Source organism: Rhizoctonia solani, chromosome 15 (assembly GCF_016906535.1).
Source record: "Rhizoctonia solani chromosome 15, complete sequence".
Classification (NCBI taxonomy): domain Eukaryota; kingdom Fungi; phylum Basidiomycota; class Agaricomycetes; order Cantharellales; family Ceratobasidiaceae; genus Rhizoctonia; species Rhizoctonia solani.
The window spans coordinates 403,368-430,919 of record NC_057384.1 but is presented as its reverse complement, the minus strand read 5'-3'; the positions used below and the strand labels follow the sequence as shown (position 1 = coordinate 430,919).

General features: G+C 49.5%; 6 protein-coding genes across 6 annotated transcripts; 3 read left to right on the top strand and 3 right to left on the bottom strand.

The window, feature by feature from the left end:
- Nucleotides 1-193: 193 nt before the first annotated feature.
- Nucleotides 194-3,173, bottom strand: RhiXN_11957 (chitinase; the record flags this gene model as incomplete). Its single annotated transcript, XM_043331772.1, has 9 exons — nucleotides 194-837; nucleotides 885-1,637; nucleotides 1,705-1,765; nucleotides 1,823-1,900; nucleotides 1,957-2,485; nucleotides 2,538-2,683; nucleotides 2,736-2,817; nucleotides 2,880-2,905; nucleotides 2,979-3,173. The coding sequence occupies 9 exons, from the start codon at nucleotides 3,171-3,173 to the stop codon at nucleotides 194-196; spliced, it is 2,514 nt and encodes an 837-aa protein (XP_043186533.1).
- Nucleotides 3,174-3,530: 357 nt separating this feature from the next.
- RhiXN_11956 (Myb protein 1A) lies at nucleotides 3,531-10,711 on the top strand (the record flags this gene model as incomplete). The annotated part of the gene is made up of 33 exons (XM_043331771.1): nucleotides 3,531-3,590; nucleotides 3,650-3,674; nucleotides 3,811-3,833; nucleotides 3,891-3,949; nucleotides 4,003-4,117; nucleotides 4,168-4,412; nucleotides 4,462-4,593; nucleotides 4,651-4,859; nucleotides 4,922-5,100; nucleotides 5,165-5,330; nucleotides 5,386-5,407; nucleotides 5,468-5,503; nucleotides 5,556-5,640; nucleotides 5,699-6,169; nucleotides 6,238-6,349; nucleotides 6,408-6,412; nucleotides 6,492-6,743; nucleotides 6,806-7,046; nucleotides 7,115-7,143; nucleotides 7,204-7,332; nucleotides 7,394-7,612; nucleotides 7,673-7,888; nucleotides 8,608-8,789; nucleotides 8,843-9,212; nucleotides 9,273-9,373; nucleotides 9,424-9,524; nucleotides 9,574-9,582; nucleotides 9,634-9,801; nucleotides 9,852-10,114; nucleotides 10,165-10,326; nucleotides 10,385-10,444; nucleotides 10,497-10,549; nucleotides 10,594-10,711. The coding sequence occupies 33 exons, from the start codon at nucleotides 3,531-3,533 to the stop codon at nucleotides 10,709-10,711; spliced, it is 4,617 nt and encodes a 1,538-aa protein (XP_043186532.1).
- A 222-nt stretch (nucleotides 10,712-10,933) lies between these two features.
- On the bottom strand, nucleotides 10,934-12,050 carry RhiXN_11955 (uncharacterized protein; the record flags this gene model as incomplete). Its single annotated transcript, XM_043331770.1, has 2 exons — nucleotides 10,934-11,931; nucleotides 11,978-12,050. The coding sequence occupies 2 exons, from the start codon at nucleotides 12,048-12,050 to the stop codon at nucleotides 10,934-10,936; spliced, it is 1,071 nt and encodes a 356-aa protein (XP_043186531.1).
- A 4,373-nt stretch (nucleotides 12,051-16,423) lies between these two features.
- RhiXN_11954 (aconitate hydratase) lies at nucleotides 16,424-19,327 on the top strand (the record flags this gene model as incomplete). The annotated part of the gene is made up of 8 exons (XM_043331769.1): nucleotides 16,424-16,581; nucleotides 16,632-16,938; nucleotides 16,992-17,247; nucleotides 17,297-17,962; nucleotides 18,016-18,271; nucleotides 18,579-18,763; nucleotides 18,817-18,954; nucleotides 19,020-19,327. The coding sequence occupies 8 exons, from the start codon at nucleotides 16,424-16,426 to the stop codon at nucleotides 19,325-19,327; spliced, it is 2,274 nt and encodes a 757-aa protein (XP_043186530.1).
- A 945-nt stretch (nucleotides 19,328-20,272) lies between these two features.
- RhiXN_11953 (LysM domain protein) lies at nucleotides 20,273-23,920 on the bottom strand (the record flags this gene model as incomplete). The annotated part of the gene is made up of 20 exons (XM_043331768.1): nucleotides 20,273-20,380; nucleotides 20,446-20,477; nucleotides 20,542-20,586; nucleotides 20,638-20,716; nucleotides 20,776-20,787; nucleotides 20,846-20,962; nucleotides 21,019-21,213; nucleotides 21,271-21,518; nucleotides 21,567-21,676; nucleotides 21,729-21,832; nucleotides 21,887-21,936; nucleotides 21,988-22,049; nucleotides 22,105-22,219; nucleotides 22,277-22,426; nucleotides 22,485-22,601; nucleotides 22,660-23,134; nucleotides 23,193-23,305; nucleotides 23,358-23,571; nucleotides 23,641-23,786; nucleotides 23,842-23,920. 20 exons carry the CDS (start codon nucleotides 23,918-23,920, stop codon nucleotides 20,273-20,275), a joined length of 2,571 nt encoding a protein of 856 aa, XP_043186529.1.
- Nucleotides 23,921-24,589: 669 nt separating this feature from the next.
- RhiXN_11952 (chitinase) lies at nucleotides 24,590-27,182 on the top strand (the record flags this gene model as incomplete). Its single annotated transcript, XM_043331767.1, has 14 exons — nucleotides 24,590-24,592; nucleotides 24,648-25,030; nucleotides 25,084-25,227; nucleotides 25,331-25,452; nucleotides 25,509-25,547; nucleotides 25,593-25,651; nucleotides 25,737-25,832; nucleotides 25,881-25,996; nucleotides 26,051-26,057; nucleotides 26,114-26,251; nucleotides 26,300-26,365; nucleotides 26,418-26,551; nucleotides 26,607-26,653; nucleotides 26,872-27,182. The coding sequence occupies 14 exons, from the start codon at nucleotides 24,590-24,592 to the stop codon at nucleotides 27,180-27,182; spliced, it is 1,665 nt and encodes a 554-aa protein (XP_043186528.1).
- Between the last annotated feature and the right edge of the window lie 370 nt (nucleotides 27,183-27,552).

Sequence of the window (27,552 nt, the reverse complement as noted above, 5' to 3'; positions counted from 1 at the left end):
CGAGCGAAAAAATCCAAAAGTTTATTGAATCCGTGGTGTATTGTCAAAGCACAGCTCAAGCTACAAAGAGTCCAGTACCAGTTTAAAAAACAAAAGAATGTAAACTACTTCAAGTAGTTAGGAGTGGGATATAGTTTAAAAGTACTCTGCGTTCCTAAGGACGACCGTCAAAGAGGTATATTCGCTCGGTTTTTTAGCGGCGAGTGGGTTCGAACACGGGGGCGGACAGGGACGCCGACGATGAAGGCTCGGCGGACGGGGTGGGCACGGGCGTGGACTCTACAGAGCTCTCGGGGGCAGATGGCTCGGCGCTAACAGACTCGACGCTTGTGGGTGCAGCACTGGAGGTGGGCTCGGCGCTGGTTGCGGGCTCAGTGGGGCTGGGTTCGGCCGAGGACGACGCGGCAGCGGAGGAGGGCTCGACACTCGTGGGCTCCGCGCTAGCGCTAGCAGAGGACGCGGCGGCCGAGGTGGATTCAGCAACCGGGGTAGATTCGGCTGAGGCGGTCGAGGTAGGTTCAGCGCTCAGAGCAGGCTCGGTACTAGAGGCAGAGGCAGAAGCAGAGACAGAGGTAGGCGCAGGAGTGGAGCTCTCCGAGACTGTCGTGGCGGAACTCTCTGTGGGAATGGGTTGAACGCTCGAGGATTCGGTGCTCGATGCAGAGGCCGAAGAGCTGCCGGTAGACGTCGAGGCGGTGGCCGACTCGGTGGCAGTCTCAGAGGCCGAAGCTGATGTCTCGGAGACTGTCGCTGCGGAAGAGGTGGCACTGGCAGTGGCTTCAGTCGAGGCAGAGGCAGTCGATGCAGAGGCAGAAGTAGACGCGATAGTGCTGGCGGCTGATGAAGTACCAGTGGTGGTAGGCAAGACGACGCAGAGGCGGTACCATCAATGATCTCGTCGTCGTCTTCGCACTCCTCTTCATCATCGTCATCGGTAATTCCAGCATCAGGAGCAGCGGTGGCTGAGGGTTGCGGAGCCGAGCTCGAAGAAACGATGGCGGTCGGGGTACCCTCGGGTTGGACGACGACAATCGAAGAGGCAGAAGCAGTCGCGGTCGCAGACGGGTAGGTGGGGTTGACAGTGGAGGTCACAGGGGTTTCTGGGTATTCGTCGTCCTCGCACTCTTCGTCATCCTCGTCTTCGTCGTCAGGTACGGACGGGGAAGTAGTAGAGCCCGAGTTGTTGCTACCAGAGTTGTTGCTGCTGTTGCTACCGGTCGAAGGTGTGCTGGATGCGCTTCCACCGCTCGAATTGTTACCAGACGAGGTGTTGCCAGACGAGGTGTTGCCCGAAGTGTTACCTGAAGCGTTGCCCGAAGTATTACCGGAGTTGTTCGACGAACCACTACCGGAATTGTTGCTGGAGCTTCCACCCGAGTTGCTACTACCCGAATTGTTGGACGAACCAGCACCCGAGTTGTTGGACGAACCGCTGCCACCAGAGCTCGAGTTACCGTTACCGGTCTGGACACCATCATCACCGCCATCATCCTCGCAATCGTCCTCGTCCTCGATCACTTCTGGGAAACCAGCAGCGGAACGAATCGAATCGAGCAAGATGTCGTCAAAGTCTCCTCCGGCCTCCCACATTGCGAATCCACGGAGTCCGGTAGCGTTGATGAATTTACCCTTGGCGGCTGGTAAAAAAAAGGGAGTATCATCTTCAGCGACAGCCTGATGCAAGTCACGAATATTATCGCTTACCGAACGATTCGGCATTGTCAAAGGCCACAAAGACGCCCGATGTCTGGTTGTACACAAAGGGCTACGAGGGCGCTGTCAATAAATTAAGATGGCCAACATAGGATGGAGGGTTACGTACAGTCTGGCTGCACTCGTCAAACTTGTACACGATACCCTCGGCGGTATTAGCAGTGCCGTTCTCATTCAAGAATCCGTTCTCGACAAGCCCCAGAAGTCCCAGTTGCCGCCCTGTGCCTGCGGGTTGCCGCATACATCAAGCGCGACAGTGCCGTTGGGGCCGACGGGCATATCGTCCCAAGCATCGCCCGGAGGGGTAAAGCTCTTGTTAAACGTGGAGTAAGGGTTCAAGATACTATCGTTGAGCGCGTTGGCCGGGGTGACCGAGAATCCATGACCATAGCCTGCGACACCAAGCACAATCTGGTCCGCAGGGAACCCAGCCTTGGTCCACGCTTCGACGGCGCTTACGGCACTCCCCACCTTTTGCGTCGCGTTGGTCGCGCAGGTGTCGTTGAGTGGTGCGTTGGGACCGGTCGTGTCGCTCCATGGTCCCCAGATGTCGTAGTTCATGATCTGGATGTAGTCGAATACGCTGGCAAAGTCCGAGACGTTGGTGCTTGGCGTGCCGTCGGCCGAGATGAAGGGGTTGATGGATGTCGCGGCCGAGAGCGTCGCGTTCGGGAGGGCGGTGCGGAGCTCCTGAAGGAAGAGGAGGAAATTGGTAGTGTCGTTAGGGGAGTTGGTATTACAGCCAATTCCGGCGGCGCCAGGGTATTCCCAACTAGAAGTGATTATGAGTGCTGCTGCAGTGAGTCAGGGTGTGAAATTCTTACTCGAAGCTCAATCCATCCAACTTGTTATCGTTTAGAAGGTTGACCATTGTCTTTACAAACTCGGTGCGGTTCTCCGCAGTCGCAACAGCCGAGCTAAAATATATGGAGCCGGTCCAGCCACCGATGGAAATAGTAGCTGATACATTCTGCATGAAATAAGGTTACAAAAGTACGCGGGGAAAAGACAAAATAACCTACGTTGGCGTGGGCAGTTGACACAAAGTCCTTGAAGACCTCTGGGTCGCTGATATTAACAAAGCTGATGTTGGGAGTAGTCAAGCTATATGCGATGGCAACGAGTTAATAACGGCGTCAGAATCAATATATTATATTGGCGCTTACGCGAAGCTGTATGAAACAGTGGTGTACTAAGCAGTGGGGTTAGTTTACGACACGCGCGAAGGCTGAACAGATTGAAATACTTGCCTTGTTCCAGCTAACGTTTGCGAGAGAAAACTCGTCGGCGTGCCAGGATGCGAACCAAGTGGCGGCGACAGGCTCCTTGGGCTTTGCAGTTACCAGCTCTTGGCGGGCATGGACGGCACGAGCAATGGAGGAGTGGCGAGAGGAACCAAAGCCAGGCCAAGCAAGCGCCGAGCCGGCAACGCCAAGTGAAATGAGAGCGGACGACAACATGGTCGTTTTACGGGCAGCAGAAGATCCAGTCAATTGGAGAATATTTGGTGTGAAAGAGTGACTTGAAAGACACTAGCAGCGAGGAATATAGACTCAGGAGGCCAGCCGTCAAGGACAGAAGAAAAAAGCGACCGTGGTCGTCGAGATGATGAAGCAGAACCTCATGCGGAATCGCTCATATATATACGTTTTGCCGGCCGCGCCAGACAAAGATCAGAAATATATCAAAATGCGGTGGAGTTGACAACGGTTGCTCTCCGGTAAGCCAATTTGGTAATCTCACGTTCTCCCTGCCCTGAAGCCGAGAGTTGAGGGCAGGTCCCAATCACAAGCCTTGGACAATCACCAATTGTAGAGATGTCTGCGTCACCGTTCCAAGTTTCGCTTTCGCCACAAGACATCGCTCAAGCCCAAGCAGTATGTTTGTGTCGATTTGGATTTATTAATAGTTTACTAAATATATGTTTACATTTTAGCTCGTGAATCAATTGTACTCGCCTGGTACACGCCCAGAGGTCCAACAGAGCATCAACAGGCGCGTCCACATATAATGATCTCGTCGTGCCGCCCAAACCGACCTGTTTATAATCAAGAGAGCTTCTCGATGTTCAAAGACGTCCTGAAGCCTGGGGCCTAGTTATCCCATTTTTAGAATCATCTGTGAGTACATAACCCAGTCTGTTTGCCGTGAGACAACTCGCGAATCCGATATTATAGGACCCAAACGTGCAATTTTTCGGCGCCTTGACCATCCAGGTTAAGATAGCACGCGACTGGTGTGTATATTATGTACCTTTCCAAGCCGCTTGTGTCTGACAACCAATTACAGGGACGCATTTCCACAAGAACACGCCATCACACTCCGGGATACCTTGCTCGAACTCACAGGCAGAGCCGCAACGAGAAACTTGCCACCTGTGATCACCCGAAAGCTGTTTGTTTCGGTCTGTCTACTGTCAAAACCAAATGATCGCCTTTAACCCACAAGTTTTAGGTTTGTTCCCTTGCCTTGCGTCTTGCACCCACCGATCGCGAGCATCCCGAATCACGATGGCCAAACTGGATCCTTGGTACTGCTCAAACACTTAGCGCCAACGGAGCATCCCCCGGAGTCGTACTAGAATTCCTTACTATTGTAGCAGAAGAGGTCGGGCGCTCGGATTGGTCGCAGAGAAAAAGTAAGTTTGCTTATGCTATGCACATCCCACCCTGGGCGCTGGTAATATGTCAATATGGAGGGTATTTACCAGCACGCCATTGCGCATTCTAACCTGCTCGTTCACAACAGGTCCCAAATGGATTTGATCCTTCGCGATGCGGCTCCAGCAGTCGTCCAAGCCGCATCTTCGTCCTTTGGTACGCATGGGCGTACGGCGCTAAAGTGTCTTGAAGCATGGATTAGCTGGGGAATTCCTGCCGAGTATGGACGTCCTTTTGCCGTGTTAGTTCGATGAGCTGATTCGTTTCACACCCGCAGTAATATAACCCCATTGATCCCTCTTCTGATCGACCTACTCTCGCCAAACTCGGACGAAGACAACTTTGTAGCTGCGTCTGATGTATTACAAGAGATACTAACCAAGTCGTCGTTGTCTGAAGGAGGCGCAGGACTCCGGACTCTCACCTTGCCTCTGCTCGAATGGGTTTCGCGGGTCGGAATCGAGATTATGAACCAAGCTGTGGCTTGTAAGTCATTCCCTCTCCCCGTCCCCTATTTGGTAATGTTACCAACTCTTGGATTGTTCCAGCGGAGGATTCGGGGGCCGTTTCTCACTCTGTATGCAAGTTGATAACCGCCTTGGGTGAACACTCGACCCAATATCTGGCTGCTCATTTGAACGAAACCAATGTTCAAAAATTCATGGAGGTGGCTCTTGGCTACACAGGGTTCCCCGGGTGGTACGGCGTGGATGAAGAGGAGAGCGAGGTGAATCAATCTGTCCCTTGGATTACCATCATATTGACTCGGGATACTCTCGTTTTTTCTGCAGATGGTATTGCCATTCTGGTACCTGCTCGAAGAAGCCTTGTTGGATGCTGATTATGTGGGCGATCAAAATGGCGAGCTGTGGGGTGTGGCCAAGGCGATCTATCTGCAGCTCGTCCGTATTTTGCAGCGCAAGGTGACTTGGCCGGCCGAGCCTGGATGGCCTAAAGGTGTGTGTGTAACGATGGATATAGAATTCAAGTTTGATGTTAATCCTGTTGTTAGATCAACGAGAGAAGTTTTCAAAGTATGTCACCAAACCCGTGATACTTGGATAATGGCAGCTGAGCAGGTTTGATTACGATAGTTATCGACGGGATGTTGGGGATGCACTGATAAATGCGTGCGTGCTGATTAAGAACAAGGCTCGTGTCGTTATTGAACCTGTTTCTCAGATATTATGTGCTCCGGGACGAGATGTTACGCGAATTGGTGGATCCTCTGGTAGAGAGATTGGTGAATGAGCCTGTAGACTGGGAGGTGCGACAGTCTCCATACTGGTATTACGCCAAACCACACATTTATATCCATTACACAGAGCGTAGAAGCTACTTTACACAACATCAAGGCCATCCAAGAAGCGTTGCCTGTGGACCCAAATCCATCTCTCGCGACGCTGTTCGGACCTCGCGTTCTTGGCCGCCTTCCGCGCGCCGGGACACACCGTGTACGCCGCACGGCACTCGCAACCGTAGGCGCGTACGCAACATGGTTCACGACCGGAGCACGAACGCGCGCGAGTACACCCGCAGGAGACGACAGCGACCGCGTCGGCCCCCAAACCGCTGCCGCAAACGGGGCAAATTTGGCGGTTCCGAGTACCAACGCGGGCGAGGGTGCCAGCTTGCTGCTGGACGCGGTTGGCTACGTTGTTGCCGCGCTCGAGGAACCGGCCGTATGCGGAGACGCGGCTCGCGCGCTGAAAGAGCTGTGCGATGCCAATCGTGTGCGACTTGCGCCTCATATTCAGAGCTTTGGCGAGCTGCATCAGCGATTACCACGGATCCCGGTACGTTTCGGATAATTTGATACTCACTCTGTGTACTCTCTCCTAAACTTTTTTCTTCTTTTACCCAGGCGAACGAGAAGGGCAAGGTTCTGCAATCGATTGCTAGCGTTATTCAAGCTTTGCCTCCTGCCCAGGCTATCGATCCTATTTTGGTAATATTCTCGTTCTTATTTGCTGTTGGTTTGTTCTGACAAGGTGGTGGTGGTTTCAAGGGCGTTGTTACTCCAGTTGTTACCAGCCTCGGTCAGCTTCTGAATGATACAAACACGGCAAGTTCATCGTAGGAAGCTCATTCCAATTCTAACTAATTTCATCCAACCAGCCTCCCGAAGCCATTCGAGATGCGACCATCGCTCACTTAGGTGCATTGACTGCATGCAGCAAGGGTCTCACTCGTTCCACCGACATCTTCACATTTGCACTCGAGGATCCTGATACACCCGAGGGCCAGGCTCTCCTGCTATCAATCGAACAGGCCCGGTCCGATTCCAGGATGACTCTGCTTCGAGAAGAAATCGTGAGGCTTATCGGTACGATTATGGCCAGGTGGTGCGTGGACGCGGAGGTCAGCACGGTAAGCTATATCATCATTTTTGTTTCAGTTCGAGCAAACGTTTAAGCGCATGGATTTCACAGGCAGTTAGCGAATTAATCAAATCTATCACTGCTCTTCCCTCGGATGCAACTTTGCTCTCGTTATCTCCCGAGCCGCTTCTTGAGCTTGTATGCACGGCAGCCAGGGTTCAGCTGACTGCGGTGTGGCTATCGCTCGCTGCGCTCTTGGTTGTCCAACTGGACCCACCGATGTGGCCAAGGTTGAACAAGGAGAGTGATGTGGAGGTTCAGCGCCGGACGGGGATTGTTGCACAGGCGACCAGTGGGCTTGTTGCAGCTGGCCTGACGATGCTGAACAGTGGTGCGGCTATGGAGACGAACCTGATGTAGCCCAGGACTTTTTCGGGTACCTTACCAAGGTGCATAGTGCTAATCCATCCCACGCTTTGCTCAGAACTACCATACTAAGACTCCGATAGGTCGGCGGACATTTCCCCAGAGTCATCCTTGAAATGTCTGGGGATATAGCCGATGGATTATTCCGGATTACGGCGACCGCGCTGACCTTGCAGGAACGATACTCGCTTGTCAACGCATGCAACTTTATGGTGCGTCCTATTTCCGGCAGCTTACGCGTGATTGTCGAGTATGATTTATCGGCTATTTTAGACCATGTTCCTTCGGAAAACGCGAAACGACAGCGCCCTTGTTGCGCCTGCAGATGCCCAATTACGGAAACAAGGGGCGATATTGATGGAAGCGCTCTTGCTCGGTATCGGAGGCTCCGCGCCCCGATCCACGGTCCCGAACCTCGCTGAGCTCTTGTCGAATCTTGTCTCGCGGGTCCCCAACGAGGCTCGAACGTGGATGGGCTCCGTTTTGATGGCAGTACGTCTGCGGCTCCACTATCAACCGGTGATTTTATGTTGATTGTATGCCCTATTATAGGATAACCCTAGCAATGCCAAGATACCTGCGGCGGCGAGGGAAAAGTTTATGAAGGCCGTGCTTGGGTATGTGGATACTGGCTTCGTTGAGGAAATCACTGCTGACGTGGCTGCAAATAGAACGAGATCCACCAAGAAGACGAAAGAAGCTGCTAATGAATATGCTCTAGTCGCCCGAGGGTTGGAAGGATCAGCCTTTGGATATGCAACGTCAGCGGTGTGATTGCTCCTTTCAGCCAAACTCCGTCACAGATACACTGCGGAGAATCAAGTAGGATAGATAATATGCGGTATATAGATCTCGTTTGTTTTGCTAAATATGAATGAGAACATGGCACGCGCTCCACTCTGAATCTTTCAGCAAACTTTGTGTTAGCCACCAGGGGTTAGGGGCAAGCCCCGTGACCGGATAATTACCTCCTTTGAAAGAAGCCAAGTAAACGGCTAAATTCATATCAAAAATGGCCGGGACCGGCCTTTTTGCTCCCTACCATGAATTACGATCTACCGTATATAATACGAGCGTTTATGATACGACACCAGGTTCGCATTGCACCCCTGGTCTGTTTCTTAAGCGCCTGTATGTTTGACTGGTGGCTTTAAACGTACTTGACAACATCGGACAAACTCGGCGCCCTTTGCATCCTTGATCCTATTTGAAGCTTTATCAGACCCGAGACTACTATACTAGATCCATGTTCGCGGCGATACCGTTCTATGATCGCTCAAAAACGGGGGTAACCCGGCAGGAACTGTCCGGGAATAACGAAATGTTGTTTCCAAATCGCCCTTCCATACCGGCTCAAAGTGAGTAATCAAAATCAAAACACCAATTCCCACGACTCAGTAAATTATAAATATTTCAGCTCCATAGTAAGAATCTTTCCTTCAAACGATGTCACTCAGACATTCAGCTCATCTTGTTACCTTCCTCAGCCGGGATCATGGCTCGACTGGACTCAATCCTCTAGTTTCTCTTGCCGAGTATACGGTGGCGAGCCAGTTGGCCGACTCTCGGGCTCCTTCTCCGCAGCCTACTCGAACACTGAAGAACTTTATGATGACCCCATAAAACTTGGTATCTTGCCTGAGGATTCTGTAATGGGGCTATTCTACTCGTGAGTATGTATTCAACCCCCTCGAGAGCCCCACTTCACATAGTTGGTACAAGATTTCATTCGACACTTAACCCAGTAATCGCTCTACTCGACCCCACACTTCATACGCCTATTTACGTACGACGAAGATCCCGGTTGTTATATACAGCTATTCTGGCGGCTGCATGTCGATTCTTCAAGCCATCTCATTTCAAGCCAGTTCACGATTTGGCTCAACTTCTCTTGGGAAGAGCACTATCAGATGGTATAAGCAGTGTCGAGTACATCCAGGCACTTCTAATCATGACGTATTGGAAGGAGGCGGAAGATAAAAGTACCTTTAGGAAGTTGGGATTGGCTATCAGGATGGCCTTTGAACTCAACTTGCATCATGCCAGGGCAGAACCTTTGCCCGTTAACGAATTACAAGCGAGGGAGCGGCTGGTAAGCACACGTTCTCTTATACTGCTCTGGTGGACCCTGAATGTGGTGTTCTTTGCTTAGAATGAAGAACGTACCTGGTTTCGTGAGTGTGCCTCTGACATGGTTTTTTTTTTATTACGACTTATGGTATGGGATTCGTTTCGTCACTTTAGAGCTTGCTGGTAAGCCATAGTCTTCTCCTCTAGACTATTGTTTGACCAGTATGAGTTAGTTTGCGATCTGGCAACCAGCCTTCGACGAGGGAAGCCCCGAATGATACCAGAAGAGCATTTTCCACAAGGCGGGCTACAATGGCTCAGAAACCATGCCAGGGTAAGCATTTTTTCAAACTACTCTACCATTACTAACGCCAGGTGGTTAGTTTCCTGCAGTAAGCATTACCCAGTTCGTTGGCTGAAAGGCGCTAAACTCAAGTTAATAGATGCAGATATTGTGATAGTGACAAGTCTCGAGATGATGTCTCATTACAACCTCTTCCGCTCTATTCGTTCAGTAGTAACGCCTCTAAACCGAGTTCAATTCGAGCCCTTTATTCGCCATGTAATCAGTGGAGGTGAAAAGTTTTTAGATGGGTGGCGGTTTGAGACTGGTGAGTTTGCGGAAATGACTCTCAAAATAAACTTACACGGTTCTTGTCAGTGGATCCTACTATTTCGCCGATTTCGAAGAGTTTTCTTCGGTTTTATCATATGCGCATGCGACTTGCATTAGCAGAACTCAAACTAGTTCTAGTCTACAACCCTTTGCCAGGGGCAACGCATATACTTCTATTGGATTGCGTCAGCGCAGCTTTGGCTCTGCTACGGCACATCACCACAGAGTTTGCCCCGAATGGATATCTCGCGTATGGGCAGGACATTGTTCCGTTTGCTACCGCCTATGCTGGAGCATGGCTGTTCAAGGTTGGATGCGACACGTTCATTATTTACATTTCATTCTGAGTTATTTTTAGAACCTCCCTCGATTCGACGAACAGCTTCAGAACACGACGCTAGAGGCTTTCAGGTCTCTCTCCAACGCCTGTCGACTCCAACCACCAACACCAGGCAATGCTCCACTATATTACGCCAAATTCTTCGAGCATTTATCGAAACACGCTTCTTTACAGATTAATGTGGGCATTTTATGTCAAACGATGGTCAATTTATTCACAATTCATAATAATATCATAGAGCGTTGCCAATCCTGCGTCTGCTAGCATGCCATCGGCTTCACTTGATCTCACGCTAGACGTAGGCAAAGTTACTTGAGACACACTAGTTGTACTAACCATTTAAACTGAAGATGAGCCAAATGCTGCCACATGTACCGCTTCCGGAAGACATGAATCACACTTGGTAAGTTCTTGATTTAAACTTATTGAGCTCATAGGGTCTAACAGCCTCCAGGATTATGGCGATGGAGGGACTAAGGAATTGGGGGAACAATTTGAATTACAACGGGCAGTTCTCAGTGTCAACCTGAACAAGGCTGAGTGGGCATGGTCACTTTGGGGATAATAAGGTTTATGAAGTTGTACATTCCCAGTTGATTTCATTTGGACAAGTTAGTCGATTTGTGTAATATTAACCTGTGCTAGTAATTTCTCATACACGATGAATTGTACCTGTCGTGCAAATAGGAGCAAGATTGAAGACTTGAGTGACGATATCTGAATAACATCTAGTCTGTAAATGCAGAAGAAAATGAAGAGAATGACTGCATACCTCATGCTAATGTTGCTAACCTCGAGTTGTGGCTGGGAAAGACGGAATTCCCCAACCATGTGGTTTATACTCATCAGACCATTCGATGGCTTTGCAAATACTTGACATCCGTTCTTGGAGCGTTGAAGCGGGGATCAATTTATCATCTTCCAAAACAAGGCATGCATGGTGTATTCGAACCTTTTGAATTCGAAAAGATTTTGTGATTTGTTCGAGATTACTTATTGAAATTTTGCAGGGAGGTAGTAGATACAGCGTATCTATGTGGTATTGATAATCACCGGGATCCACTTGAATTCTCGCGTGCATGTTATAAAAAGGAAGCTGACTGAGTGCCAATTCTCGTGTGTGAGGAGCCAACTTGAGTATTCCAAGGCCACGAGGATCCATATATGGATGACTGGACCTAAGCCAGGTTCTCTCCACTTTTGCCCGTGAAAAGAAGGCAGTTATCTCGGTAATAGACGCAACACTATTACCATCATATGCCCGGTAACACATAGTCAGAGGGCTAGGGCCAGGAAACAGGTATTCCACAAAGTGCTTGAATTGGTGGAGGGACATCAATCCTGTTCTGAGAATCCGCAAGTCCTCGAGATAGACGGATTCAATGAATCCCTCGGCTATAGCTGTGAACTTGATATCTAGATCGAGAACTTGAAGTTTGGGGCTCAGCGAAAGAATACGCAAAAGGCTGGAGTGACTGATTTCGAGAGGCACGGAGTTGTTTGGCTTGGAGTGGAGGCAGAGCTCAACGAGCCCATGATAGGCCTTACTGACCCAGTAAGGGAATGCACCGCACAGTCGTAGAGTGACAGTGGAGAGTAACGCAGCTTCAAGGCGATCTACGGTCATATGTTTGAGTATGATAGGTGGGTGACTGTGCCTAGTTATGGAGTCCTCTGCCTCGATAAACAATCGAAAATCCTCGGATCCGTCATCTAGGACGATGGTAAGCTCTTCTAGCGTCCCCGGTGTGTTATGATCTAGGCAGTGGTAAAGAATATCTGGCCCTGTCCATGGAATAGTTTACTTGATGGAATATAAGAGACCTCATACGAGGTGCAGCTTCATTGATAATTTTGCAAAAAATTTCCAATTCGAGTGGAGCAGATGGCTCAAGTTTATCCATGATATGGATTTCCACAGGAACTTGTTTGGTTAAGGCTAGGTGCTTTTGTACGTTTGCCAGGTGGATTGGATTATTTAGTTCATGCGTCAAAAGATCGATATGAGACCAAAATCTAGGTATCTTCATAACTATTTCCCTCCACCTAGAGCAAACGAGCATAAGGGTACCAGAGACTTTTACACAATTGCCACGATCGGTGAGATTTCCAGCCAGTGGCTCGCGCAGGTTTCCGTGGTAAACACAAGTAAGTATAATGACAAGCAACTCATTCGGGAGAGCATGTATAGTCAACGATTTAGTGGTAACATTTTCGTTAACAGTAGTAACCTTCATCCATAGTCATTGTCGATTGTCTCGTGTTGTGGAGACCAGAAAGGCGCCCCATTCGATAATCTGAATTTCACCAAGCTGGAACAAACACGTGCAATCATCATATCGAGTACATTAAAACTCCTACCTGGCTGTCATGCAAGAATACGATCCATACTCATAAGAGATAGGAACTCACATCATACTTGATAGTTAATATACAAACATTCCTTGCAGCTATATGGGATTCAGTTAGAGTGCAATACTCCAATATCCCAATAGCGTATTGACACTGCATGTTTGACCAGTTCGTCTCTTTTTTACGCCAAGATGAAGCAAATTCAACATGCACATTTAATTTCATATCTTAAACGGAACAAACATTGCCTGCTTGTCAACGACGCGATCGTGATGGAGCTCAAAGACTGAAGGGACCAAGAGGTAAGCACTACTATTTAAAATGATTGCAAAATGCTTACTTTCTTAACAAACCAAACCTCTGGACTAGATGATAAAATCCATGTTGTAAAGAGCTGGGAATCCCCATGCGTACGGCTCGGTGAGTTGAATCTCTCGACACTAGGGTATCCTTCAGGCAATGCGTCCCGAAGCACCGATGCGCTATCAACACTTGAGACCGGAAACCCATTACTCAGGAGATTACATTCTTGATGAATAAGGAGCCTTTTTACTTGATGGACTTGTACCAGATGCTGAAGGTTGATTACTTCAATCCGACAGGAGGGAGCAAATATAGGGTGTTTATGTGCCCAGCATCTTCCGGTTCATACAACAAGCTGGTCGGCTGTCTCACAAAGGATAAAGTGATCTAGTGCGAGTTCTTGGACATTGGGTACCAATGAGAGAAATTCGCGTATAACTGAGTAGCTGGTCCACGAGAGCCATATATTCTTGACGATTAACCTAGCAAGAAAATCGGCAATACTAGTATTGTGGAAAATACTCTGCTTGCGACTAGTATCGGTGAACCCACTACATGATATACTCAACGGCATTAAACCGGGCACAAATAATTTTAGCAAAACATCAAGACAACTGTTTGCTATGCCTCCGATTCGAATCACCTCCAAGTAGTTCAAGCGCGCAGGCGTAATATCGGTATCGGCACCTAGTGCGTTCCTGACTCGAGCTCCAGATCAAGAACTCTGAGCCTCGGACTAGAAGAGAGTACGTGCAGTAACTCATAGTAGGAAATGGAAGCGGTTTGGTAAAAGTTGTCTTCCCTGATATGCAGACAGAGTTCTACGAGGCCATGGTAGGCGAAGCTTGTCCAGGGGAGAAAGTAATCAGATAATCGCAGGGCAGTTATGGAGAGCAAAAGATCATCGAGGCAAGCTTGTGGGGCTGCGTGGGGGCTCATAGATAAACATTCTTCTGCAAATTTTTTTTCATCAAAGTACTTCAAAGCTCTTCCTCGTTCTAATAGAATGGTAAGCTCTTTTAGCTTTCCTGGTGCGGCACTGCTAAGGCACCGATATAATACTCTAGCTACACTCTCAAAGCGCGAGAACTCTTTATAAACCAAAGTTTGAGCATGTGCTAAGCAGTCCTCTAGTATGTGTAGATTAACAAAATGTATGGATTGGGAGCGCTGTGTTAGTGATCTTTCCGAAATATGAACGTCTAATGGTGTCTGATTTGCTCGATCTAGGGATAGAGATGCACGGGCGACGCCAAGTGTATCACCAAGTCCGTTTGGATGTACGGTAAGATCGATATGTGACCACAGCAAAGGTATATTAATGATTATCTGTCTCCAAAGCGAGCAAACATGTGTAAGAGTCGTTGGATATAGTGGATGCGTTTGCTTTTGACCAAGAACGCATTGTTGAGAATTGCAGACCATAATCAATATATGAGTCAAGAGCTCATTTGGAAGACTATGAAGGCCCGAAACGGTCGCTGGAAAATCAAGCAACTCTGGATTATCCATAGTTGATCGTGGTCGAGGTGAAGGGAGAGCCACACAATGGTACTATCATAAAAGTTTTATTATGTCATCAGCCTGGTTTGTGTATTTCTAGCCCAACTCTACTGGACCTGTGATACATAAAGGTAGTATCTAAGAATGATCGTCACTATTCTATACTGCTGCATCAATAGGTTTCATCATATAATTGTGAATATACATAGAATAGGGCGTGTATACACACTCATTTTGGCTAAAGTTCCGGATTAACCTACCATAAAAGGCACTATAATGTGTGTTTATGTGCATCAAAAGTTGTATAGCTACAGGGCTCTATATTTTATCCTAGATAGCTTGGACAAGGTATAGTGTCACATTGATAAACAATCTTGCAGGCCAAATGCCTCTCCGGCTCTCAAACTCAGGGAACGTGGTCCAAAACTTGTCCAATTTTTATGCATTGTAATGCGATGAGACCAAGTCTCTTATTTCTTTTATTATACGAGAAAGTCAGGTCCAGTTGCGCATCGGCAGTAAGCTGCATTTGAACTGCGCACAGGATTTTGCTTACTTGATCCCTGGTCGATTCTCTTACTAGCCTTATTGCAGGCTGCCAAGATAAATACAATTCAATAAACACATGTGTGCCTACTTCACCTTACCCGTTGCGTATACCAGCATGCCAAGTGGCCTCCGTCTCCCTTTGACTGACCTCCCACTCACCACGCCAGACTGAACAAAAGCAGCGCTAGACTTGGGTTCACTGGCAAAGATTCAAACTCGGGCTTGAACTCAGACTTGAGCTGAGCGTCATCTCTATGGACTTGGGTGTTTAGGCTCCCCTCTGTGAATGTATGGATACCATGAAGGAGGCGCGCTCCCCAATGTAGGAGGCCTCTGCCCTGTGGGGTTGGGCGCACCCACTTCAAGGTGGTCAGGGCCCCTGAGATGCCGGTGTGTTGCTAGCCGTACCGGTGTTCACGATGTGGGCTGGGGCTGACTTTGGTTTACAATGATGTGCAAGTTTGAAGCGGGGGAAGTGTGTGGTTAAGGAAATATGTACTTACTAGTACTTGGAATGAATGGTATACATATGCACATGCATATAATGGCTGTGTTTGGTCCCCTCCCTTTTCCTTGGAAGTTTGATTAAAAGTGTCCAATTCCAGAATTATTCAATTGATGTTGGGCTTGGGTATGAATAGTTAACTCATAACTTGCCGATATTGAAGTGTTTTTAGAGGCAGCGAGTGCGAATGCTTGCGCGAGACGATTATGCGCTATCTCATTAAGCTGATAAGTATTACTTGATGGGAAAGGTGCCTTGTATTTGATTCTATAGGCTTCCAGTTCATATTTTGAAATATTGGTGAATTTAGATGGAAAAGACAGAGTGAGCGTACTTGAATTCCGACTGATAAACGGGGGCGACGTGCACGTGAAAGTGGAGGACAGGTGGCTCATATACTTTGTCACTTTGAGTGTCTGTCCTATGGCGTACTTTTAATATTCAAGATAACCAGATATAATTACTCTGCAGGAAAATACGGAACTAAAATATTGACACGCGAGTCAACGCCACCCAAGAACACGCAGGCAAGAAACTACAGCCGAGACAAATAAGAATATTCGAAAACACGCGCAGTTGCGCGACCCGAGGTTACCTAAAGCGTCATTAGGGGGGACGATGCGTGCTCCGAGACGAGCCTGATTGGTATTACGAATACGGATATTACCGTATTTGACCCGAGCCGGAATGACGAACCAATAGCATGCCGAGGATTCACAAAGCAGACGAGGGCAGGAAATCAAACTATGCAGAGCTCCCTGTGGCATGCAGACATACATGCCTAGAATATCACACTCGCCTGGGAGCCCAAACCCACGTCGGACGCAATCCGACGTAGCGTGTGGACAGAACTCAAGCAAAGACGCGGGGAGGCACCGCCACCTGGTCTGGAGACCGGTACCCGGCTTCCGGGTCGATCCGAAAAGGAGGTCTGCAGGCCAGATCCGCGGAATATGTGCAATTTTTAGGCTGGCAAAGGGGGCCGTGTGATTGGCGGGTCTCACGGGGTGAGAGATAGATAAAGCCGGAGTGGTTTCTCCCCAGTTGACCACGACTAACGCAATCATGTTCTCGCTCCGCACCAAGGCCCGAGTCTTTGCGCGTGGCATGGCCACTGCGGCCCCACGCATCGGCGACAAGAAGGTCTCGATGTCCCCGCTCGAGCCGAACAACTACATCAACTACCAGCGCATTGAGGATACCTTGGCTGTTGTCCGCCAGAGGTGCGCATATACCCTGTCTTGCATGTGACTTGTGCTGACAGTGTGCCCAGACTGAACCGGCCATTGACGCTGTCCGAGAAGATCCTCTACGGCCACTTGGACGATCCCGCGAACCAGGACATTACGCGCGGAGTGAGCTACCTGAAGCTGCGGCCGGACCGTGTTGCGTGCCAGGATGCCACTGCCCAGATGGCCCTTTTGCAATTCATGTCCGCCGGAATGCCCACTACTGCCGTCCCCACCACCGTCCACTGCGACCATCTTATCGAGGCTCAGGTCGGAGGCGCAAAGGATCTTGCACGTGCCATCGACATCAACAAGGAGGTCTATGACTTTTTGGCCACTGCTACCGCCAAGGTGGGTTGCTTGAATCAGATATTATACATATATCTCACGCATTTACCTCACAGTACGGCATTGGGTTCTGGAAACCAGGCTCTGGTATCATCCACCAGATCATCCTCGAGAACTATGCCTTCCCCGGTGGTCTTATGATCGGTACCGACTCGCACACCCCCAACGCGGGTGGTCTCGGTATGATCGCGTGCGGTGTCGGTGGTGCCGATGCCGTCGATGTCATGGCCAACATTCCCTGGGAACTCAAGTGCCCCAAGGTCATTGGCGTCAACTTGACTGGCAAGATTGGCGGATGGACTACTCCCAAGGGTTAGTAATCTGCCATTCCAGCATCAATCAGCTACTGATTATCCCACAGACGTCATTCTCAAGGTCGCCGGTATCCTCACCGTCAAGGGTGGAACTGGTGCCATTGTCGAATACACCGGTCCAGGTGTCGAGTCCTTGTCCTGCACAGGCATGGCCACTATTTGCAACATGGGTGCCGAAATCGGTGCAACTACCTCTCTCTTCCCTTACAACGAACGCATGGGCGACTATCTCCGCGCAACTAAGCGTGGCGAGATTGCCTCGTACGCCAAGTCCTTCCAGCACAATCTCCAGCCCGACAAAGGCGCCGAATACGACCAGCAGATCGAGATCAACCTGTCCGAGCTCGAGCCTCACATCAACGGTCCGTTCACCCCCGACTTGGCCACTCCCATCTCCAAGTTTGCCGAGGCGGTCAAGAAGAACAACTGGCCTCAGGAGCTCAAGGTCGCGTTGATTGGATCTTGCACTAACTCGTCCTACGAGGACATGTCTCGTTCCGCTGCCATTGCCAACGAAGCCTCTTCCCACGGTCTGTCCACCAAGAGCAAGTTCACGATCACTCCTGGATCGGAGCAGGTCCGTGCCACCATTGCCCGCGACGGTCAGATCGAGGCATTTGAAAAGGTTGGAGGTGTTGTGTTGGCCAATGCTTGCGGACCTTGCATCGGTCAATGGGATCGCAAGGACGTAAAGAAGGGAGACGTCAACTCGAGTAGGTCCCTATCCTTTGCATTCCTAGCTCTCGTCTAATTTAACATTACCCAGTCATCACATCCTACAACCGTAACTTTACCGGTCGTAACGATGCCAACCCTGCCACCCACGCATTCGTCGCTTCTCCCGACATTGTCACCGCCTTGGCCTTTGCCGGCGACTTGACCTTTAACCCCTTGAAGGACGAGTTGACTGGATCCGATGGCAAAAAGTTCAAGTTCTCCGACCCGAGTGGAAATGAACTTCCACCTAGGGGGTACGACCCGGGTGAAGACACCTTCCAGGCACCGCCCGAGGACAGGGCTAGGTGGGTCTTTTATTATTACTTTTTTTGTTTGGAGTGGGTTGGGATGGGGTGATGTGTCATGGCGATCATCGACACGATGATCGCCAATCCGGTCCAGCCGATTGGATTTGCATCTTGGTCCTCGGCTCGGTTCATCGTTCCTGGCTCGATGATGGCCCATTTCATCCGAGTTCGATGTCTTGCATCATCATTCCCGGTTCGATGGCCCCTCGACCGACCCCGCGCGGCTCGGTTCGGCAATCCAACTCTCGATTTAATAATCCAAGCTAAATTGTGTTGATCAATGTGACTAATGTGATCTTTGCAGCGTCAACGTCGCCGTCGACCCCAAGTCTGACCGTCTCCAGCTCTTGAAGCCCTTCCAGCCATGGGACGGCAAGGCGCCCAAGAACTTGCCAGTTTTGATCAAGGTCCAGGGCAAATGCACTACCGACCACATCTCGGCTGGTGGACCGTGGTTGAAGTACCGTGGACACTTGCAGAACATTTCGCGTGAGTGGCTGCTATGACCGTTGAGAGAAAATAGCCGCTGACTGGATGTGCAGAAAATTGCTTGATTGGCGCGATCAACTCTGCCAATGGCGAGGCGAACAAGGTTCAGAACTTGGATACCGGCAAGTGGGGTGGTGTTCCCCAGGTTGCGGCCGAGTACCGTGACAAGGGCGTCAAGTGGGTTGTCATTGGTACGCAGCTGCTGTGCTCCCTTCATCTCGCATCGTCTCTTACTGATACCGTTTCCGACCGACAGGCGATCACAACTATGGTGAAGGTTCCTCTCGTGAGCACGCCGCTCTCGAACCCCGCTACCTCGGCGGCCTCGCCATCATCGTGCGCTCGTTTGCCCGTATCCACGAGACCAACTTGAAGAAGCAAGGCATGCTCGCGCTCACCTTTGTCGACCCGGCCGACTATGACAAGATCCAGCCCACGGACCGAGTCGACATTGAGGGCCTCGAGTCGTTTGCGCCGGCAAGAACTGACCCTTGTCGCGCGCCACGAAGACGGGAGCAAGGACAAGATTCCGTTGGCCCACTCGTTCAACCAGGGACAGATTGAGTGGTTCAAGGCTGGGAGCGCGTTGAACTTGATGGCGCAAAAGGCCAAGGGCAACTAGGTCCTCGAGTTCTTTTATGCCCCCTTCCCCTCTCCCTCCCCGCTCCTCCCATCTCGTCCCCGTTGTCCACGCTCGTTGGTTGAGTTGTAGGGGGAGGGAAGGAATGAAAACAAAATAATCATTGGATTTGATTGTGTAGCTTTCTCTTTCTTTTCCCCTTGTCGTCGTCGTGTTGTATTCCATTTTTACTCTTTTTTTCATATCCTTGTTTTCGCAGTTGTGTTGGCTAGTGGTAATGCGAGATTGGTTGATGCTGTGACTGTTGGGCGTGTGAAAGTTGACATTTGAGGTGTCCCTGGGTATGGTATGTGTCAGGGGGCTGCTCGAGTACAGCCTTTGAATGTTTAGCTTGGCTATATGCAGCGATACGTATGTCGTAGTATATGCGTGTGGTAATATTGCCCTGGCATATAATCACCAGTGGCAAGCTGTGTTACAAGGATCAGAGCACGCAGGAGCAGGGCAATATGGAAGTAATGGGCATATTCAAGAAAGTAAGCAAGTTCTACTAGGTGATGCTCAAGAGCGAAACATCGGTTCCAAGGCGGATAGTTATGACCGAATGACATGACCTGACTTGGCGTCTATCCTTGTAACTTACTGCACTGCACTGCACGAGCTTTTGGAGTTTGTATGCATATGCGAGAGTGGTATGCTACCGGCCGGTCAAAAGTATCCATGATCGAGTTGTTTGTGTTCTGCGAGCCGATTGTCTCATCGAGCTACCGGTGTGTTCCTCGCGTACGAATGACAACTTGCCCCTAGTCAAAACATGCATATAGCCCTCGTGCCTTTGATTCGCCCCCCAGCCAGCCAGCGACAAGACATGATTCGTATAAAGCATAAAATTTCCCCCAAAATGACAATTTAATCTACATAATTCGAACTTAAAATTCATCATGCACCCGTCCCTCGTCCACTTTGACCCCCCACCAATCTGATTTACGCATGCCCGCACTGCCCTCTTCGATAAACTGATACCCTCGTTTTCCGTACTAGAATGCACGATAAGTTGTCGGGCTCGGGATATATATGTGAGTTGGAAGAGTGCTTACCGAACGCCGTAGCTGTTATGAATGATCCACGCAAGAGCTAAGAGTTGGTTGAATTTTTGTGGTTAGCTGGTGTATCGGAGGAAAAGCGTATTATGTCTTACATTGTTTTCCGGCTCGCTCATATTCAAAGTATCCGACCACGGTTACTGATATCGCGCAAGGTTAGCTCAGTCCGGGGCGGAACAAAATAAACTTACCAGCGTGGTCGCACTTTCCACACGTCGAGTCGCCCCATTGCTTGTCTTTATCATAGAATACAGTATCTGGGCCTGTGGACTTTAGGCTGGTAGCGTAGTTTGCCAGGCCGTAGTGTTTGTGCACATGCTTGCCATTACCGGGCCAGTTTTCTGGTGGGAAAGGCGTGAGTGGTTGGATAAACGAATCTGGAGGTAATCAGGTACTCACGGCGATCCATTCTTTGACCTGCTCGATTCTGTTCCGGATATCCTTCTTTTCAGGCAAGCCGTTAAAGTCGAATTTTTTGCGTCCACTGACGTACGGCAAAAAGCCTGTGCATGAAGCCTAATTACGGAAGAGTATATAAGTATTTGTCGAGCCATAAGTCCCAAAAAACTTACATCGCACTTGGGATTCGAAATTGTCGACATGGGGACGCAAACCTCGCGCTTGATATAAGAGCTCCCGAGCTTGTCCAGGAGCCAGACGTGCTTTCCTCCACTACCGCATTTTTGCCCGCCTTTACACATTCCCAACCAGACTGGGGACAAATCATCGTTGTCAGTATATCCGCCCTTTTTCATCTTGAGAGTACCCTGGAATAATTCCGTGTCAACAAAAAGGGAGACATTTTGGAAATCAGCGAAACTCACCTCCACAGTGGTGGTAAAGGAAAACGGAGCACAGAGACCACACTTCTGGCTCTTGATGGTCGTCGCGAATTTTAGATCGCTGCGACGGTCCACTCGTGATGGGTTAGCACGTTTCACCAGGCTAGAGTCGGTCGTGCGATATGCTTCACTGAACACTTCCCCTTTCTTTTGGTCCTCTTCCATAACTGAAGTCGGCCACACTGAATATCCCGGCTCCGGGACTGAGCATTGCTGACCACCGACCGGGGCTAATGACAATATTTAGTTGAAGAAGTGTAAGGAGGAACCAAACTTACATCCTTCCAGTCTAAACGATGTGTATTTGCCGTTGGACTTTTTGTTTGACATCGTCTTGTAAACTTTGCATGAAAGAGTGGTGTCGGAGCTTCCTGGTGACACAGAGTATCTTTCAAAAATGTTAGCCAAAGGTCTCGAATAAGTGACTAGGGCGCATATACCCAACACATCCGGTTGTGCCACCACACTTGCTTCGGCATGCTGCAACACCAACCTCATTTGTAGTGGAGTAAGGTGTATCTGTATACTCGGTATCTCGCTCAATCTGAAAGGAATGACATTCAGGAGCAAGTAGTAACGTCATTTACACCGGACGTACCGTGTATTTCAGAGCGCTACAGTCGCAGTTGTCCAAGTTGTAGTTGTAGCCTGAAGATTGAATTAGCTGAGGTATCGACGTTTTTATTCTAGTTTTCTTACAGAGTGACTTGCACCCAAGGAACCCACAGCCCGCACTCCCTTTATGGAAATGGGTTACACAGCTACGTCAAAATACTGTCAATGAGCTTATACAACTGATTTATGGAGAGTTCGTACCTAGATCCAAATACTCTTTCTCCGCCATTTGAGCACGACTTGGCATGCCCCGAGCCGATCGCACCACAGTTAGAGGACCAGTACATGTATGCAGCGCATGAAGGCGGATTTCCCTCTAATCAAAATATGGAAGTGTTTAGTCATATGATATCGTATAGCTCTCATGACTTACTTCCGTCCCAATATCGGATATCCAAGTAGCTGAGCAGATCATTTCCTCTGAATAACTCGTTCTTTGCTAGGATTTGGAAGAATAATGTCACATCTGCTATTACAAGTCCAATAATCACTGCCACTGCAGCGATCATGGCGGGGATAATACCTAGAGACGGGTGTTATAGATTCCATATAATCCACAGACAGACCACCTTATCACTCACGTTTACGTTCTAGCCCAGCCGCTGTATTATCCGCAGCCAGATCGGTGACTACGTTCGTCACGTTCTGGATTTGACGAATGGCAAATAGGTACTCGTCCTTATTGATCTTCCCATCCCCTGATCATGGAACAGTGTGATTAACAAATGACAGATAGATCCAAACCCAGGTACCCACCATTGAGATCAGCTTCCTTCAGCATCTCCGGAACTAGGTTGTCTGAGTTCAACTTGCTGTTAATTTCTGTGATTCCACGGAGTGCAGCCGGATCATAAGACATCATTTTCTGCAGCTCATTCTGGTCAAGGAAACCATCTCCGTTCAAGTCGTTATGATCAAAAGCCTCGAGGTGTTGCGAGTCGCTCTGAAAGATCACCTCGCCGTAGAACGTGTCGCGAGCGTTACCCTCGGCGGAAGCATATGCCAAAATGGGTGACTGAGGGATAGTGTTTCCAGGCGAGAGAGCTGGGAAGCGGTCGATCGGTGGGACGACGATGCTGTCAGCCGTGCTGCCCACCACACCGGGCTCGACGCAGACGTCCTGGCCGGGGGCAAGCGCTTCACAAGAGAGACCGGGGTTGAGCTTGAGAAGATCGCCAGAAGCAAGGCCATAGCTAGACTCGATTTTTGCACACCAGTCGCCTTCTTGAACCTAGAGCCAAACCATTTCATCAGTAAAATGAAATTGTACGGAGTCAGACATCACTGACCTTGTAGATTCGCTCACAAAGCCCCTCGATACATGCTTCATCTCCGGCTTGCAGGATAGAACAGTTTAGTTGAGGGTTCAACGCCACAAACTGGCTCAGCTGCTTTCCGTTTGCTGTCGCGAGGTTGTAGCATGTATCGCCTTGGCTCACAGCCGGCTCGCTGACATACTATACCCGTAGGCGACGGTACGGGAACAGCGGTCGGAGTCGTAACTGGAGCAGTAGTAGTCTGAATCGTAGTACTTGGTGGCGCAGAAGTAGTGGTCGGCGGATTGGCCGTCGGTGCCGACACACAGACGTTCTGACCGGGAAAAAGTTCCTCGCACGTAAACCCAGGGTTCAAAGTCTTCATGTCCGCATCCGATATATTCTGTTCGGTCTGTATCTTGTAGCAGTAGTCCCCGGATTGCACTGTATAGAACTTCGAGCATGCCACCGCTGTGCACACCTGTTGTCCAAGCTGAAGCAAGGCGCAGTCGAGTCCGGGGTTAATGGCGAGGAACTGAGCCTGTGTGAGCTTGGCATCGGTGTAGATGCTCCAGCAGCCCTCGCCAGAGGCGACTGTGTGCGTCTTACCGCATGACGCCGCCCACGCTGTATCATAAAGATACTATCAATAAAACGGAATTCAAGTTGTTCTAGAACTTACATAGACTGGGAGAGACAGCTAGAAAACAAGCAGCCAAAAGATGGAGACGAGAACCAGAGGTCCTCCAACGAGAAAACATGGCGAGAGCTCTAAGGAAAACCCCATATTCGAGCACAGCTATAAATCATGCATCCCAAATACGCATAATAGTGTTATCAGATCTACGAAGAAATGCAGCCCGAGTGCCCCGAGTGCGCCCACATTGTCATGATCGTCTAGCCGGCTCGGCGCGCGAGAAAACTTGGGCAAGAGCCAATAAATGCAACCCAGTCCGTAATTTTGCTGGGTGGCACCGCCGCCATCAGACGAAGAAGCGTGGATGCCAGATTTATGATCGGTCAGGACACCGCCCGGAACCACGGTCGGAAAGTTTTACCGGTGTCTCGAATCTGATCCGCCCCCAAAGCGCTCACGAAGCATGAAAAACGTGTACCGAAGTCGTAAATAGACTCCGAAGGGAGCATCTTATAGGCACCATCTGCTTCCAAGACAATTGCTGGTTATATGATAAACTCGATAACCGAGTGATCGAGTGATGCCAAGCTATTAGCCGAAGTATGAGCGGAAATTTCAGGCCAGGTCGGGGACTGACCGGGTGATCTTTCGTTCACCTACTATGGATAATTTCAGGGGCTGGACAGAGTCGATAATAAGACGGACCGAGTTGCGAAATAGTCGGCAACCCTCGCTCATCTAGGCAAGATGAACGCACTCGCTGTATTTGCTGTGGCACTATTGCTCCCCGTCCATGGTACGCCTTTGAGTATCATTTCGCTACTATGACTTACTGATCGTGACCTATCTAGCTGCGTTCCATCCCCACATCATGCCCGCGCGGACTGCAAGACTCGCACTGTGAATCTGGCGATGGATGCGGGACTCTTGCTAGCAAATGTGGGATCTCCGCAGCGGATTTCACCAAGTACAACTCCAAGCTCGATTGCTCTAAGCTCGCTCCTGGTCAATGGGTTTGTTGCTCCTCGGGGACCTTGCCTTCACGGTTAGTGATTACTCGTATTCCTCCGTGCAGTATAGATCCTCACAGAATGAGGATACAGCCGACCTTCTCAGAATGCGGATGGGTCTTGTTATGCGATGACGTTGTCGATGGCACTACATGTACTGGTGTCTCAGCAACATATGATATCACTATGGATGAGATCAACAAGTGGAATCAGAAGACTTGGAGGTCAGTGATTCAGTTAGACTATAACTGTCTTATTTACTTTTCGGTTATGTCAGGTGGACCGGGTGTGGTGGACTTCAACCCGGCATGCGTATCTGCGGGTCTACAGGTACACCCCCACTCCCAAAAACCAATAGCTGTAGGCCCTTGAACTTCTCCTCCGAACTATTGGTACTTACTGGAGCCGGCCTAGCCATTCCGTGGGCTCGAAAGTCCCGGTAATAAGAATGTCCCTTGAATGGCTGTTGTGGAAAGTAGGTCCGATCATTGTTCCGATCTCGGCCCGGCTTACATTTTTCCTAGGTGGGGTTACTGCGGCATCACCGAGGACTTCTGCACTGTTAACAAGACCGGTGCGCCTGGTACCGGATGCCAGAGCAATTGCAAGCTGCTAAGTGAATTTGACAATGTCGGCAAGGCTACTGGTGCGTTCTATTTCCCGGTCCTCTATCGGAAAGCGATAACTGACCAATGAATATAGCCAATCCCGGACGAAACATCATCGGCTATTATAGTAACTGTATGTTATTATAGAGTCTCAAGTGCTTTTCTACCTGCTTTCTAGGGGCTGCCACCGTAGCTGTGATGGTGTCCCCAACACTGTTCTCCCGGCTCAGCGTCCACGTGACTTGGACCCTTTCTCGTTTACTCACATCGTCTACTCCTTTGCGTACATTTCTCGCGGCGACTGGAAACTCACCACCACCAGAGCGATGATGATGAACTCATCAAGGAGCTGCAAGGGTTGAAGAAGCAGAATCCGAACCTCAAGACAATGTGGGCCGTCGGCGGCTGGGCATTTAATGTAAGTGCTTGAACATAGCTCAAGTGACAAACCCTTACCTGAGGCCAGGATCCACCGTATCAAGACATTTTCTCGACAATGGCTCGTACTTCATCCAGTCGCGCAGCATTTATCAAGAATGTACTCATCAACTGTCGTCATACGGCTTTGATGGTATTGATATTGTGAGTCGTGCTATGGCTTCGCTAGTATTTTATCACTGATGTATATCTTCATAGGATTGGGGTTAGTTCTTGAGTAAACTCTTATGTTTATACTCTATACTTACCACCTCAAAAAAGAATACCCTGGCACTGAGCGCGGAGGTGTCGAAGCGGACGGCAAGAACTTCCTCTGCTTATGAAGGAGCTGCAAGCCGCCATCAAGGCATCTGGCAAACGAGTCGAGGTCAGCTTCACGCCCCGGCGTCGTACTGGTATGTATTGTTCCACATTCAAGCTGGACCATAAGAAATAACGTCTAAATAGGTACCTCCAACAATTCCCGATCAAGGATTGCAAGAATACACCGATTGGATCAACCTCATGACCTATGTGAGTATCATTGGACGATAGTAAGCGAACGCCAGAACTTACTTGGTCGCAGGATATCCACGGATCCTGGGACATTAAATTCAACACTGGCGTTCTGCCACACACCGCCATCCCTGAGGTCAACCAAGCGGTCAATATGATGCTGAAAGCAGGTGTGAGGATGGGTAAGATTAACCTTGGAATCGGGTACGTTCTAACCATTTGACTCGGTCGGTCATCGAAGTGCTGATAGCGTTACCAGCTTCTACGGACGTTCGTTTACGCTCGCCAACCCATCTTGTAATGTTGGTGGGTGTCCAATGTCCGGCCCTGGAACCCCAGGTCCTTGCACAAAGGGCGAGGGCTTCCTCTCATAGTCAGTCTACCACCCCGACGAATAAAACACAATCACTCACCGATTTTATTGATACTCCAGCGGTGAAATCAACCACCTCATCAAGTCACGAGGTCTCAAGCCCGAGTACAACGCTACCAGCCAGACCATGACGCTCAAGTACGACAATCAGTGGATCGGATACGAGAACCCGGATACATCGCAAAGAAACTCGACTTTGTGCTCAAGCGTGCCATGCCTGGAGTGCTAATCTGGGCGACCGACCTCGACATAAACAACAACTTGCTGTCCTCTGTCTTGGGCAAATCACTTGCGCAATTGCCCTCATCTTCAGACTGCCCGGCAGATGGCGTATGGCCGAGAACAGAAGCTGGCAAAAAGGCCACAGTGACATGCGGGTCGGAGGGGGAACGAGGAGTAGACCGTGCCTTGGACCCGGATGGGGAACTGAGGAGAGCTTTTTCTGTGGGCAGTCACAACTGATGATCAAGGCGTTTGGACAATGTGCATAAATGAACGTTATTAAAGGTCAATCAACGATTTATTTCTATGTCAATATGAATGCACCGATTGTGATGATCTATCCTTAGCTAAAACCAAGAGGCCGAAATCTTTGAGGGCTACCTACAAGCCAAATTTAACCGGCTATCACATGATGGTACAGCTCTGGGCTTCAGTATACGCATATAGTTGATATCACATCCGACCACATCTAACAACTACACGTCGGGCTACCCAGCAGTGCCAGACGGTATAATTATGCTTAAAGATGAGATGGGCAGGATCCAAGTGGTTCACTAATGCACGCATAATCGGCGATGGACTGAGCAAAGGCCCACTTGTGTTCCATCAC